Raw genomic sequence first — 15288 nt, 5'->3', positions numbered from 1 at the left:
AGACCAACTGAGTCAGTATTTTCCGCCCATATCCAGGGCACCATCCCTCCCAGGGGGCAACCTCTGTGCTATGATTCTGGGCCTTCAGAAGCCCTCTACTCCAGAGTGATCTCTCCCACCATCTCTCATGGGTGCCAAATTTCCACAGTTGAGACTCGATGCTGTTGAATTCTTTTACTCCTCTGAGTACCGGTCTCCCTGGGAGAGCAACACATTAGACCGCCTATCAGCATGAGTAATCATTATGTATTAAGTATGTATTACATAAGCAAATCTTTGGTGGGAAGGGAGAATTAAGCCTATAGGGGCTAGGGGAAGGGGAAGAAGATCTTAGAGCATCAACAGCTCCAAGATACACTGAGCAGATGAGGGACAAAAATCTGTAACATTTTGCTTAAGGCCTGGCCTGCTGACTCAATCATGTGTAGTTATATTCTGAGATTTACCACTCACAATGGTGAAAATATCAGCAGTTAATCCATATCACTTGGAAGTAGATTAATCCTCCCCCTTTGTCACTATCATACAAATACATAGAACCTGGGGCAATATTCAGTATCTTGGACATTATTAACTCATGAGTCAATCACTTTGGCTATGTAGAAAATACGACCAGATTAGCAATTTTCACTAAGTGAGCTGCTGCCCACTTCCATTACAGGATACACTGAAATGTTCAAATTTATTAGACCTTCCTGGTCCTCCTTTACTACAGTGACCTCCTATGAGGAATTTTACCCTTTGCTCAGAACTCCAAATACATAAAGATCATCTTGTTCTTTTCTTGGGAACATAAAGGTACACATAGATTCATCTCTTGAATGGGTTCTAATCAATTGTTAGTAGTGTCCTAAAGCACTGGATTCTTGATAGAAAAGAGAGACAATGAGCAATATCTGTCATGCGTGTGCAAGAGCTGAGAGGAACAAATGTGTCACCTGTCTGCCGTTGCTACTCTTTCTCCCTCATTCACACTCTTGTGCCTGCCAGGCACAAACGGAACAGACTGAAAAATAGAATAAAACAAATGACAAAAGAGGGTGGAAGAGGGAGGGCTATGCTTAACTAGAACCAAACTCTGAGGAACTCTATATGAAAATCAAAATTAGGACTCAGAACTCCTGACTTTGTGTGTCAAAGAGCTCTCCACATCACCCTGGAAAGCTCACCCAGCGCAGTAAAAGTAAGCCCACAGCTGAACACCTGACTATGGTTGGAAGAACTTTAAGATGTTGTTGGTATTCTCAGAAGAACAAAATCCATTTCTTATCCCAGCTCAAAACAAAGTCCCCCACAAGCTTCTAGGCCCATAAAGTCTCTCAATGACTTCAGGCAGAGATGAAAGAAAATCACTGGGCTGACCCAAGGCCTCACAGGCCTTGGCTTCCTCTAATGACCACTTTTCTTTTCTGTTCCTAATAGCCTGAATAACTGGAACCTTCCCATTGTCCTAGCTTCCAGCTTCTTTCCTGCGTTGTTGAGGTGGGAAGGAAGGACAAGGCAAAGATGGGAGCGTCATTCTAAGGAATCCTATTTTGTGTGCAAAGCTCTGTTTCCGTCATCCCTGGAACAATATTCTGGTTCCCACAAGGAGAAACCTCTTTGTGCAAGAAACTATTGGTGAACATTCTTTACCTCACGTCCTAAAAGCTTTGAAGTCTTAATGCCCATTCTTAGGAAGGCAGATCTCAATGTCAAAGGATATCATACATGTTTATGCACTTTGCATAAGTCAGACACTTAGCATTTTGACTCCTTTAATTAGGAGGGCACAGGGATGCCTGTGTGGCTCAGTGGGTTAAAGCCTCTGTCTTCAGCTCAGGTCATGATCTCAGGGTCCTGGGATCGAGCCCCTCATCGGGCTCTCTGCTCAACGGGGAGCCTGCTTCCTCCTCTCTGCCTGCCTCTCTCTCTGCCTGCCTCTCTGCCTGCTTGTGATCTCTCTCTCTGTCAAATAAACAAATAAAATCTTTAAAAAAAAATTAGGAGGGCACAAAACATCTTGGAAATGGGAAAAGGGGCAGACTGAAGGATGGGAAGGAATAAAGGAGTCCTAGAAGGACACAAGGAACGCAGCTTCTCCCCCCATCTTTGTGGATCTCAAGGACCCTGCAAATTTAAAGCCACAAGTTTAAAGCTAGTTTGCTCGAGCAGAATGATCTCTCTATCGGCATTGGTTTTGACAGGGCTCTAGCACTGGGTTTGACTAAGGCTGAAAACAAACCCCTTCCGAATTAGTACATCTTACTACAAAGAGATGGGGTAGGATCCGGTTTAACTGAATATCTGCTGGATGGACAGGATATGTGACGGAACATTCCTGGCACTAGTATGGTCCAGCATGGGATGGGCACACCCTTAGCAAGAGTCTATGGTTCAGCACACATATTGCTCAGTGTAGAGGGGCACTTAATATGATTATGGTAGAAAAATGAAACAAGCTTGATAACATCCTAACAGGAACATGCAAAACCTAAAGTCTGACATTTATACCAAATCCCATCAAATAAATATTAAAAGCTACCCAAATTTATGAACTTGTCATCTAACAAGTATAAAAGATCATCTACTGTGGAGGAACTAAAAATGGAGGGGAAGAACATGTTATGAAATAATGTTTTATTTCCAAGTCTATCTTGTGAGGGAGCTAGGTTTGCAGATGATGGACCTATGTGTGCTGCCTGCAGCTACAAGAATTCCTACTGCTGAGAAAAGACAGACTCTAAGTTCTATTCTTTAAAGTGCTTTGGACACTTTTCAGACAGCAGAACATCTTTGGTCAAGCCATGAATGGTGTGACCATGATGGTAATAAATAAACATCTAGTTCTGCTCTCCTAATACAATGAAAAGACTCTTCACATCCCAACCTCAGCTGCTGGTTGAGACAGTAATCCCAGGAAAACACTCTTTGTACTCATTTCTTTTCTGCCTGGAAAGAGAGAACCCTTCACATATACAGTCACGCTGCATTGGGCTCTCCTAACAGCAGCTTCTCCAGATAGTCCACAGAATAGTGCTAGATAATCTATGTGGACTGCGGCTCCCTAGGCAGAAAGTGGGAGTGGGGAACAGGCCATGATACCGGGGTTCCTGGCAGATGGGGACACTCTGAGTATTTTCCACCTTGGCTGAAATGACTGGGCAGCTGCATGTGACCACATTGGCTGAAATGGCTGGCTAGCTACATGTCAGGCTATCCTTGGTGGACAGATGACTAATGCAGGCATGAGTTCATTAACAGGAGGAAAAGTGGGAGGTACGACGTTATTCAAGATTTTCTGGGCCTTCTCCATCTGGCTTACCATGATGAATATGGTCAGAAGGAAGATGCTCATTGACATGATAAAGAAGCTGTCCAGGAACCAGGTACACCAAATCACTGCATTGGAGACGCCCTGATTTTTCAAGGTCTCCTTCAGTCTTAACTCCTTCTCCAAGACGATGCTCTTTACAGTCATAGAGACAGAGTAGATCCAGGCCAGCACCATGAAGATAGGGAAACAGCGGTTCAGGATGATCATAAAACTGAAGCAAGAGGAGAGAAGCAGAATCATTGAATGCCCTGTACCTGGTAGAGGTGGAGTAAATGTTGGTTGATTGGATGTGTTGAGAACAAAGCCCAGACAGAGGGAAAGGCAGAAAATCTCCACGGGGCATTCACTGGACTTGACTCTTTTAATACACTGCACTTTGCCCTGAAGGATTACTTGTTCCTTAGAGCAAGATGGTAGCTTTTTGGTTAGCCCAGATGAATGTTCTACAGGTTATATGTGCAAAATGAAATTGTACTCTATATGTTACACAATATAGACCTTCTTGCAAGATCTCTCAGGAAAGAACTGCAAACTTGCAGTTGTGACTAGAACAGATACAGGCCAACTGACACTGAAGTCCAAGAAGGTGAATCACAAACAAAGGGAACTGATGTTGGTGGTAAGAGCAACAGTGGGGCTCCCCAGGGGCGTCAGCCACCTTAGCACTATCGATCCCAGAAGATCAAACTGAAGTTATGCAGGAAGAGGCACAAAATAGCTATTCAGTATGGCACTTTCAGAAGACAACTAACCCATCAATAAATCAGTCAGTGATCCAATAGTGGCCAACTCTACCAGCCATGTACCAGTAGAGTAATTCCATGGATATTCATTCTAGCAAGCAGGATAGATTTGATATTCTGGAATTACTTTACTGTGAACTTTACACATATTTCCTCTGTGCCTGATGTGCTAGTAAAGCCCTTGGGATTATTATGTAGTAAAAATTGTTGGTTGTCACAGGAAGGGCTGATTCCAGTGCAGGAGGGTTCTCAAGATGGCCTTAAGGAGCGAACCAAATTCATAAGGCATGCACTTCTGAGACCTGCCACCAGAGGGCTCTCCCAGTCTAAATGCCTAGACACCCCACTGCCTCCTTATTGTGTATCCTACTACCCTGCCAGACACTCCCATTCTGATCCTAAATGTGGAACTGGACTTTTGCCCCTGGCTCCACATCCCATCTCTATCGTCCAAACCCAAACTGACTACAGAACACCCACTGTTATCTCTTTAGTCTTCGGTAGACTCGAGGAAGGGAACCAACTGGACTAGGGTGTGGAGGGAGGGTTTCCTGTGCACATACTGGGCTTTATCTTAACTGTTTGTCAGGTGGCAATTTAACTTTTCCTTTCTTCAGGCTGTGAGTGTTTCTCTCCTTCCTGAACATTACTGACACAATGTGCACTATGGTGAACTTCCCAGTTTTCTTCTAGAGGTTGAACCCTAAGCCACTTGTAGGTCTGGGCTCCTGTCCTGGGTGTATTCCCACCCCCATCCACCATGGTAAATGAGCCCACATAGTCCTCTCTTCTCTGTCCCTCTCTCTAACATCCCCCCCAAACACGTTGAGAAAATGGTAGCCTACTTGCTTAGTTTGCTACTGGCCAACAGATGTATAAGCCTGGGGGTGGGGGTGGGCAGGAAGGGAGGGTTCCAGCTCATCCAACACATTCCTCTACCTTCTCATTAAGCATGCACCATGGGAATGCTAATTAGGGAATGAGCTACATTATTCTGAGGCTCCTAGGAACCAGACCTACTTGCAATGCAGAGTCCTAATTTGCTGATTTGGCAATCATTGGGCAAACACTCTGACCAGAACTCTTCCACATACCAAACATACTACGTAGTGGAATCTTAAAAAGCCTTTGTCCCCTTTCCCAACCTCACTTCCCTTGCTTTTATTTTCACCTTCCCTTTCCCACCCACAACACCAACTCCCTTCTCCCTGCCACTTCCCTTGCCCATCTGGCCCTGCCTGTGGTCTGGGAGAAGCCGCTCATCATTCAGAGCTCCATTCACTTCAAGTTGGCTCCACTCCCTGGGTTTCTCTCCAAAGAGACTGAAGCCTGGGGGGTATTCCCATCCCACCCCAGCAACCTGATTAGTGTGTCTGGGAGGGAGATTGGAAGCCTCTGACTCACGAGTCATCCACGAAGCAGGGGTAAGGCATCTGCTGGAGATAGATTCCAACTGGAACCTCAACCTGGGCCTGACTCCTTGTGATCCCCTGTTCAATCATGTCCTGCAGATAGGCAAACCCTCCCCAGATGTATCGGAAATCTTCCACAGGATCAGCTCTGGGACCAGAATCCCAGTACCTACAAAGAAATCAGAGGGTGGGACAATGGTTGTGAACAAGAATGGCAGCTTGGGGACTCAAAACTCACTCTTGAAACCTCTCCCCTAAAATGTTCCAAACCAATTCTATTTTCTAGTCACAGTTGAAATCTCAATTATGAATAATGGCCACTGTTACTTGTAATGGCTTTAATTCAAGGACTCTACAATCAGCTTTATAAAATATCTCTTCTTAACTTAATCTTACTGATATTTAGGCTGAGTCCCGTCTCAGTCCCTCACTCTGTACCAAATGTAATTACCCAGTGACTTTGGAGAAACCTCATCTGCAGAATATCTACATGAAGATAATTCAATACCTAGAGGTTTCCATCTCCAAATTGCCCAAAGGCCAGCCAGGGACATGTGCTAAATTGAGAGCATGATGACAAGGTAAATGAGCTCTCCTTGTTCCACCAACTAACGGTGCCAACTGGTTAGTGAGATTAGTTTTCAGATACCCAAGTGTTTCTGTGCCTTTCTAAGTAACCCATCTCTCCCTACAAGGAAGAGGAGACCTGAGCCCAGAGGAGCCTCTGCTCCTTGCCACATACATTCCTGGGATGCACAGGGTCTTTGAGACTGCCCGAGACATCACCTGTCTTTGATCTTGTTGGTTTTCTCCACCACATCAATGTCCATCCGGATCTTGTACTTCACGTGGGATGGTAGGGCACTGGTCCAGGGATACATGTCAGGGAACACGACACCAGCCCAGAACCTGTTTTCTTCCAGCAGAGACAGGGCTCGTTGAGTGAGCTGAATTTCATCATCATAGCTTTCAAACTTATCCAGGATCAAGCACTACGGATAATCACAAAGGTTGAGAGCATTGAAGAACATCAACAGCAAAGACTCAACTGCAGGAAAAGGGCAGGGGATAAGGGCTGCTGCCCTGGGGGGACGGGTCAAATGCAAGGAGATCTAGAAACTTACTCTTTGCTCAACTGTGAGGTCTGGTGTCACTCTGTCCTTATGTCTAGATTTGGGGGTAAAGGGGGCTTACAAACGCCAACTTGCTCTCACCCCTGCAGATTTAGTGAGGGCTGTCGGAGGCTGTCCAAATATGCAAGTCTTCAAAATGACAAAAAGACTCCCAGCTCTCACTCCCCAGCATGCGGAGGCAAGGGAGTGGGGTCATGCTGGATACAGGCTGCTTTGAAGATCAGAAAGCAAGCCGATAGAGTTTTAAAGGGAGAGAGAGAGAAGCAGTCATAGCAGTGAACCTTCCTGTTTCTCTGCAAACACACAATGATGGCCAGCTGAGGGAAGGGCAAGGAAGAAGAAAGAAAATAACAGAGAACCAAAACGATTTAGTCAGAGAAATCATTTCCAGTTACAGTTCTGACAGGTAATGTGGGTGGGTGAGGAATTTCCTAATAGGTCTTCTTTCTCCCCACTGGAAGAGAAAAAAAATCATCATCTACAGAGAAGCAAAACTAAGATTTTCTTTTAGTTTGAATATTGGAGGTTGTCCAATAAATCTATAGGTTTGTTAAAGTATTAGACTACCTAGGATCTGGTTTTTCCTTAACCGCTTGTTCCTATAATACACTAGGGTTATTGTGTCAATGTTTCTTTCTTAGAATGTAACTCACAAGAGGTCAGATGGCCTTGTCTTGATTAGTTTGTTCACCCAATACTTACTGAAGGCCTGTAATGTGCCAGAGCCTACTTGGCTCCAGGGATACAAGGAGGAAAGATAAAATCTCTTCCTGAAAGAAACTCTAGACCTAATGCGGGAGAGGTGTGGAGGAACCAACAATCATAATGCAAAATGACGGGTCTCTGATGAAAGCAAGCCCAGAGTAGTCTGGGAACCATCAGTAGCTAAGTCTACCTGAAGGAGTGTGAGAGGGCTGCCTGATGGAAGGGACTCATGAGTAGGACGAGGATGAGAAGTAATTAGCCAAGGGAAGAGAACAGGGGGAAGGTCAGCTCCAGCACAGAGAACACTACATGGGGTTTCTGGAGACCTGTAAGAAGAGAGCAGAGTTTCCCGTCCTTGGCTGTGCTTAGAACCACTGGGGCGCCTTAAAAAGACACCTACTCTCAGGGCCCACTCCAGACAATGAAATCAGACTCTCAAAAGTCGGGGCCAGGGCATCAGCACTGTGTTGAATGCTCCTTAGGTCTTTGCACTGTGCGGAGAAGCCGAAGTAACAAGAGGTGAGCGGTGAGAGGTGAGCACTAGGAAGGTGGGTGGCGACCCCATCAGTTGCCCTGCTGGACTTGGAGTGTAACCAATCAACAAGGGGCTTCCTAGGACATGAAGCTCTCCATGCTAAAACCAGGAGCTTTCCAGGCAAATTCTAAAAGGCCCTAAGAAACCAGAGGAGGGTTTTAAGCAAGGGTAGGACAATGTGAGATCCAATTGTGTTTCTAAACAATCACTGGTGGGGGCAGAAGGGGAAGCAGGAAGCTTGGTTAGAAGACTGTTGTAATACAGGCTTAAAGGAACACATTATCTCAGGCAGAGCCTGTGAGTTACCTGGAATCCTCAGTTTACTGAAGAGGAAATTGAACTATAGGAGACCTGCCAGAGGTCATACAGCTAGCATGTGGCTGGCCCTGGATTGCCTCCCCAGTTGCCAGAGGCCCAGACTTCTCCCCACCCCCTTCTCCATATCAGGAGCACGGGTACAGCCTGCTCCACTACCCTCCACGTGCTCCCAACTGTCCTGTAGGGTAGGGCAGCACAGTTATTACTTATCCTCCCTTTGCAGCCCAGGGAACTTAGGCTCCAAGAGGCTGAGTCACTTCCCCAAAGTGGTGGATTAGGGTCAAAGCCTAGTTCATTTGATCCCACAACTCATACCAGGAGAAGCAGAGAAGCAAGGAAGGTGGACAAGTCATAAGGAGCTGTTCAGAGGGCTGAGCTCCCGCCAATCTGGTAAGAAGCAAGCAAGCCCAATTCCTTCACCCACCCTCTCACTGCTAAGTCCCTCTCAGGCAGCCTCAGAGGGTGAGCCAGAAGCCTCCCAGTGTTGAGAAGCTGAGTCTGAACAACAAAGGACTGCAAACCCCACCCTCTTTGGTCTTTGGGCCTCTGAACTAAACTGTCCCACCTCAGGCTCCATATCCTGAGAGAAGGTCCCAGGTAATGTTCTCAGTCTTCTAGATAAAAAGAAAGAAAATAAAAGAAACTGTTAACATTCTAGCTGATGTGGGAAAGAGGAACACAGGTAATGAGAAAATAACAGAGGGCCAAGGCTTAAGTGACACCATACTAAGAAGATCGATATTCTAAATGGAAGTGGAGTTTCTTTAAAAAATGCCAGTAAGTGTAGTCACATATCATAGAACTAAGAAAAATAGGAAATCCTCTTTACCCAACTCTTCTTTTGCAAACAGACTTCACCCAGTCTAAGGCTGGTTAGTCCTTTAATGAGATAAAGGACTTAAGTAACTCATGACACCGAAAGTCCTTAGTACATGTTTATTTCTTCCTCAGAATAACATAGGGTTTGCTATTTCATGGTTTTGGTTTGGGTTTGTTGTTGTTGTTGTTTTTGGTGGGGAATATAGACTTTCACCACAGTTGAAGACCACGGGCCTGGCTCCCAGGATTTGTCAGTACTTAATAGCACACTGTGGGGACAGAGAATTGGCAACCTGCTTGGGCAAGGATGCATCAAAACTAAACTGCTAGAGTACATTAAAAAAAAGAAAGAAAGAAAGAAAAAGAAACATGTTTACGTTTCCTCTGGGGAGAGGCTATTCTACAAAAATGAGTGATAGGAGAATCTCATTTTTAAAAAAACAATCAGTTTGGGAACACCTGGTTGGCTCAGTTGATGGAGCATGGGACTCCTGATTTTGGGGTTGTGAGTTCAAGCCCCATGTTGGGTGTAGAGATTACTTAAAAATAAAATCTTAAAATAAATAAATAAATCGGTTTCGCAAGTTTAGGTCTGCGTATACAGCATTTTAGTATTTAATTTGAATTTAAATTAAAGTGTATTTGAAATTAACTTTCTAAAATGAAAAAGTTATTTTGGAGATGGAAATTCTTCTTTGTGGTTTCTTTTAGTGGAGGTGAGTTAGGACACACACAAGGAGTATTCTACCAATTCACTCACAGCATCACAGAGCATTTAGACAGGAGTCAGAGAGGTTTTATGATCTAATGTCTTGCTTCAGAGGGAGAAACAGCCTTGCCCAAGGTTGGTACAGGTCAGGAGCAGAATCTGAATCCACGTCTTCAAATGTCAAGTCTGAAGGGTGGTGCCGTTTCCACATGTTACTCTAAGAGGAAGCCATACTCCACTGGTTACTCTGCTGGCCATCACAGCTCTAGAGACAGTAGTTCCTGGAAGTCAGGGGCCATTCTTGTTCATTGTGGTCTCTGGAAGAGTATTTTCTCATGAAAAGGACTCAGTGAGTGTTTACTGAATTGAACTGATTTTAGTTTAGAAGTATTGATCACTGTAAGAAATACAGCTTTCCTCCTATATTCCGAACATAACCCTGTACACCCTGATTCAGAGGATAAACTAGGAATAATTAGCGAAAAGTGAGTTTTCGGTATAATGTTAATGAGAATATAATTCTCACTGAAGTAAAAAGGCTATTAAAAACAAATATATTTTAATAATGTGGCTTTCTGAGCCATCGAGCTCATTCTCTTTGAACTCTCCTTTCATGTCTTAAAGGGAAATCCATACTGGAATAAGCAGCTGATGTTTTCAATGACATTGTTGAGCCCCACAATGACGTGGGCCCCATCCTGGCTGTTTTATCAGGCCGCTGATTCATAGTCATGTTTCCTGCTGCGTCCCCCTAGATTGGTACCCTGATGCTCTGTGAAAAAACAAAACTTAAAAAGGTTCTTAAACACTCATTTCTATCTGAAACACTCGACCCATTCTCAAAGTTGGGTTATTTTCCTCATCTTGGAAAGTGGTATGGTGTAGAGTTGAAGAGACAGACAGCCCTGAGTGCCATCCCCACTCTGCTGTTTTCTAACTGTATGGTCTGTTTCCCTATCTGCGGAACTGAGATATGCCCTACCCCATAGGTGTGTTCTAAGAATCACATGACGATGTCTGGGAAGGGCCACCCAGTGCCTCCCAGTAAGAATAAAAGCTGGTGCTTACTGGAGGCTCACTATGCACCCCACGTGGCCCAAGGGCTCTGCTCACATAAACCCTTGAGCCCTCACCACCACTTTATGAGGCCAGTTACAGTGATCACTCCAAGCTCGCTGAGAGGGCATAACAGGGCAACCTTCCTCTGGAGGATATTAAACTGTCTCATAAATAATGAGAACTTGACAAATACCATATTTATTACTGTTTTTGCAAAATATCTTCAAAGTCAACAGAGTCTAATGGCTTTTAAGCCCCTGCCAGTTACCTTTCATTTGCGACAGCTGTTTGGGAGGAAGGCAGTTATTTTCTTCAAACAATATGGCTAGGAACACAACCCATCCCAAGCTGATCTACAGCATCTCAATTGGTTAGAACAATGCTAAAGACTGAAGTCAAAGTCTCATGTCCCACCTGGACAATAGGGATAGGGATGGGGTAAGTCCTAAGCCACTGGTGTTCACTAGCTGCTGATTGGCCATTGAGTGAAAGCCAGACAACTCAACCCAGAGGAAGGCTTATGAAGACCATCTAGAATGCCATTCTTAAAAGATCTCCCTGAAGTAAAGGCACAGCAATTATGGAAGCTGCTTTGGAGATAACTCAGAAGCTCCTGGGTCATCTTCTGAGGTATGACTCATAATATACCCTTGCATTCTCATGGGGAGGTCACCTGCCTCAGAGAAAGTGGCCTCATTCTCTATTGGTAACTACTTTGGTCTCTGAAGTTAAAATCTTGGCTAATAGGCACATATATTTATGTAAGTATGTGCATGAGCACATACTGTCTGGGAGGCAAGGATGAATGACTAAACCCATAGCCAGGGTCATGGATTTTGACATATTTGGTCTGGTCTGATTAGCTTACAAATGAAAGCACAGTAGGTTCTAATAAGGGTGATGTCATGGAGTCTATATAAAAGCTGTTTGGTTCCATTCAGAGAGAAGCCATATGGTCATGGACGTTAGGGAAGAATAATATAAGTAGATAAGAAGGCTAATTCAGGGGGCACAAAATAAAGATAGTGCTGCTAATGGGAAAAAATTCAAAGGGCATCTTCAGTGAATAAAAAGACAGTGTCTTATGGCCTTAGAGGCAAATTCTGAGCAAGTTTTGCAACTGGAGTTCAGAATCTGAAAGAGAACCAGGGCAATGCCCTCTGCTAGCAAAAGGCAGAAAAGAAAGAGGTTTCCTTGTTCCCCTCATTTCCCAACTGCTGTAGCGAAATACTGGTGGTAGGGCCACTGCTATTTGAAGTCCACACAAGTCCTACATTTCCTCATCCGTTGTTTTGCTGGTACTCCCCAGGAAGCAGAGTTCATCCTAGCGGAAGAGGTTCGCGCTCTCTCCGGGGCAGGCAGCTGTGCTCAAGACCTCTCGAGAATGCAGTCATTTGTTTACACGGATAAATCAACCACCACCTTGGGAGGAGAAGCTGCAGTAGCAGCAGGCTTCCTTCTTCAACTCTGACCTGCCAGACTCTAAATTCAAACACATTAAGTAATAGATGAATTAAATTATATATTAAGTGGGAAACATTGCCCAGTGGAGGCAAAGAAAAAAAGAATCTCCCTTTTTGTTTGAACTTGATAATCAAAGGGGAATGGCACCCTGTGCTGACATATTCTGACTAATACACCCAGGACGTGTCAGGGGAGAGTCCAGGGATAAGGGAGGGGCTGCACCCTTAGAGATGTTGGCTCTATAATCGTGCCTCTTACATCTTTAATTTCCACCCTTAGGCTGAGAACAAAGCAGCTGATGAATGCCCATGGAGGCCTGAAGTGGTCCTGCTGGTGTTAATGTAGATACCTGGGGTTCCTTTTGAAAAATGCCAGTGGATGTGGGCAAACATCCCAGAATGAATTTCCTGGCAGATCTAGGCTTTAACACTCAAGATTCATTTCCAACCACATGGAAAAAGCCACTCAATAAAATAGCTTTGGGCTGTTTGAGTTGGTTGGGATGGTGAGACAGAGGCCAAAGGCACTACCATAAATTTTATCTAACACACTAGGCACTGTGAAACAGACATCTGAAACCTTCCACCACAAAGACTGAGGAAATGCACCACGACTTGAAAACAAAGGGACAGGAAATGCACAGCTGTTAAAATATGTCTGTTTCTAAAATAAATAAATAATGAAACAAATAGTCAACTTGGATCACCAAGATGTACACTGGGCAAAGCCACCAGGTAATGCTTCTATCTAATTGGGTCCTAGGGAAGACGCAATAACCTGGCTGGTAACTGCAGAAGATGCTAGCTCTCAAAGCTTTCTGGTTTAATCATTCCACCAACCCTGGGAGGTCAGTGTTACTATATTAAAGATATTTCATGATCCACAGAGTCAGACACTGACAAATGAGAACACATTCCGTTTGCAAATAGCCAGTTCTGCCCTAGCAGTGAGCACTCTCCAGACTGTAGCAAAACATGTCGTTCTCACTTCTCAGGCAGTGGAACAGCACTGTTGCCCCAAATCACAGAACCCATAAGCGAGCGCTGGAGATGGCACCCCATAGCCTGCAGGGTAAAGGTACCTTTCTAAATGATTTTTTTTTTTTTTTATTTGACAGATAGAGATCACAAGTAGGGAGAGAGGCAGGCAGAGAGAGAGAGAGGAGGAAGCAGGCTCCCTGCCAAGCAGAGAGCCCGATGCGGGGCTCGATCCCAGGACCCTGGGATCATGACCTGAGCGAAAGGCAGAGGCTTTAACCCACTGAGCCACCCAGGCGCCCCTAAAGGTACCTTTCTAGTCGCATCTCCAGACCCTAATCCTCCTCCCCACCCCCACCAACAACCTACTACCCTAATGTTACAGTCACACCTCTGCACTGGTCTTACGCTCCTCCTTCTGTCTGAAATTGTCTTTCTGCCTTGCTTAGCTAGCAAGTTCAGTCCTTAAGACCCAGCATAAATGTATTTTTGGTCTTAATTTGGCATGCATGGGTGTCTACTTTATGTCACTGCAGCTCCACCAACCTAAAACGGGAAATCAAAAGATAAGTAAGACAGAGCTTTAGCCCTTAAGTGGCTCAGGTCTAGTGGGATGGGGAGGTGTATGAACAAACAGTTATCAAGGGCTACGATGGAGGAGTATGGTGTGTAGAGGGAGGCCTGAAATACAGGAGCCGAGCTCTGAAGGGAGCCAGGGCGTGCAGGAGGCCAGGAGTCTGCTTGCACAGGTTGGAGGCCCACAGCATGCCAGCCCACACAATGTGGAAGACCTGTGAAGGGGCTAGACTGAGAGTGACTTCACCTTTACAGAAACCAGATGTCACTAAGGAGCTTCAAACAGGAACGTCATGGTGAGATGGGTTTTAGAAAGATCCCGCTGGAGGCAATGTGGGAGCGAGCAGAAGCAGCAGGGAATGGAGGTCCAGTGACCAGCTAGGAGAGAAGGTACAAACTCTGTAAATAGGCCATACGTGGAAAGGAAGAGGAAGCAGGGATTTCAGAGATAATTTGGAGGAAGAACTGACAGTTCTTAGACGATGTGTGACACTTGGAAGTTGGGTTTGTGTGGTTTGTTTCTATTCCATCTGATTGAATTATTGTTTTAGTAGTCTTCTGAGAGACCATTAATATGGCATTATTTAATAACATGCTTAACTCTCCCAATAAAATATGAGCTTCTAGGGGCCAGGGATCACTGCTATTTATTCAGATGTAGATGGTTCAATGCATGCAAATATATGAATGACCAAATCAGCCAAAATCTTTTTGGTTTCCTACTCTAAATCTAGTTATTTCATGAAGAAAAGACCCAGTCAGAATAGTGTGTGTTATTCAGAGTATTACAAAATAACTGTTGTCTTCATCCAACTCATTTTATAATTTATCCAAACAATACATACTGAGCCTCCACTAATGTGCCCTCATATTACAGGAGGAAAGAACTTCCTCATTAGAGCCAGACAGGTCTGGATTCTAAATCTGGATCCCCCACTTATCTGCTGTGCTGTTGGGCAAGTTAGTCTACTTTAAGGCTCCATTTTTAATTCTGTAAAATGAAAACAATTGCACCTATAGGCAGGCAGTTAAGAGGGTTGCATGAGAGGGCACGTAAGCCTCAGATACAAGTCCCTTCCCCCACCCATGAACCCAGCCCACCCCTCACCTGCATTCTCCTGCCTCAGTCCCATTCTATGCTTCTGAGAAACTGGAGAGCAATAAAATAAGGTCTCACCTGCATTCTCCTGCCTCAGTCCCATTCTATGCTTCTGAGAAACTGGAGAGCAATAAAATAAGGTCACTGCATGTGATCCAGTTCGTGGCCCTTGAAATAACACTGCTCTTGTGGTGTGGACTTCTACACCCTTTCTACCTCTCCCTTGATTTCTCTCTAACTTCCCAATGCATATCTGGAGCCAATGAATCAACAGAAGAAAGCAGTAGACAGTACAAAAATATCTATATTTATGATTCAAAAGATATTACCTGAACAGCAGCTTTATCTTCCCCTCCTACATGCTCCTTTCAGTTCAGTACCCCCTTGCTTTCTTCCTCCCTCTGACCCCTGCAAGAGCAGGAA

The 15288-nt window shown here is 44.7% G+C and overlaps 1 protein-coding gene across 1 annotated transcript in view; it reads right to left on the bottom strand.

The window, feature by feature from the left end:
• Positions 1 to 15288, bottom strand: part of ABCA4 (ATP binding cassette subfamily A member 4) — a 126047-nt gene that overhangs the window by 67831 nt on the left and 42928 nt on the right. The window contains exons 12-14 of the mRNA XM_046025848.1: positions 6258 to 6463; positions 5464 to 5640; positions 3305 to 3527 (exon numbers count right to left, since the gene is read on the bottom strand). Coding sequence (XP_045881804.1) covers positions 3305 to 3527; positions 5464 to 5640; positions 6258 to 6463 — 606 coding nt within the window. The remainder of the gene's footprint in view (positions 1 to 3304; positions 3528 to 5463; positions 5641 to 6257; positions 6464 to 15288) is intronic.

The sequence above is a fragment of the Meles meles genome, chromosome 1, assembly GCF_922984935.1.
Source record: "Meles meles chromosome 1, mMelMel3.1 paternal haplotype, whole genome shotgun sequence".
In the NCBI taxonomy this organism is placed as follows: Eukaryota; Metazoa; Chordata; class Mammalia; order Carnivora; family Mustelidae; genus Meles; species Meles meles.
Note: the sequence above shows the minus strand (reverse complement) of the source record. Positions and strands in the feature narration are given on the sequence as shown.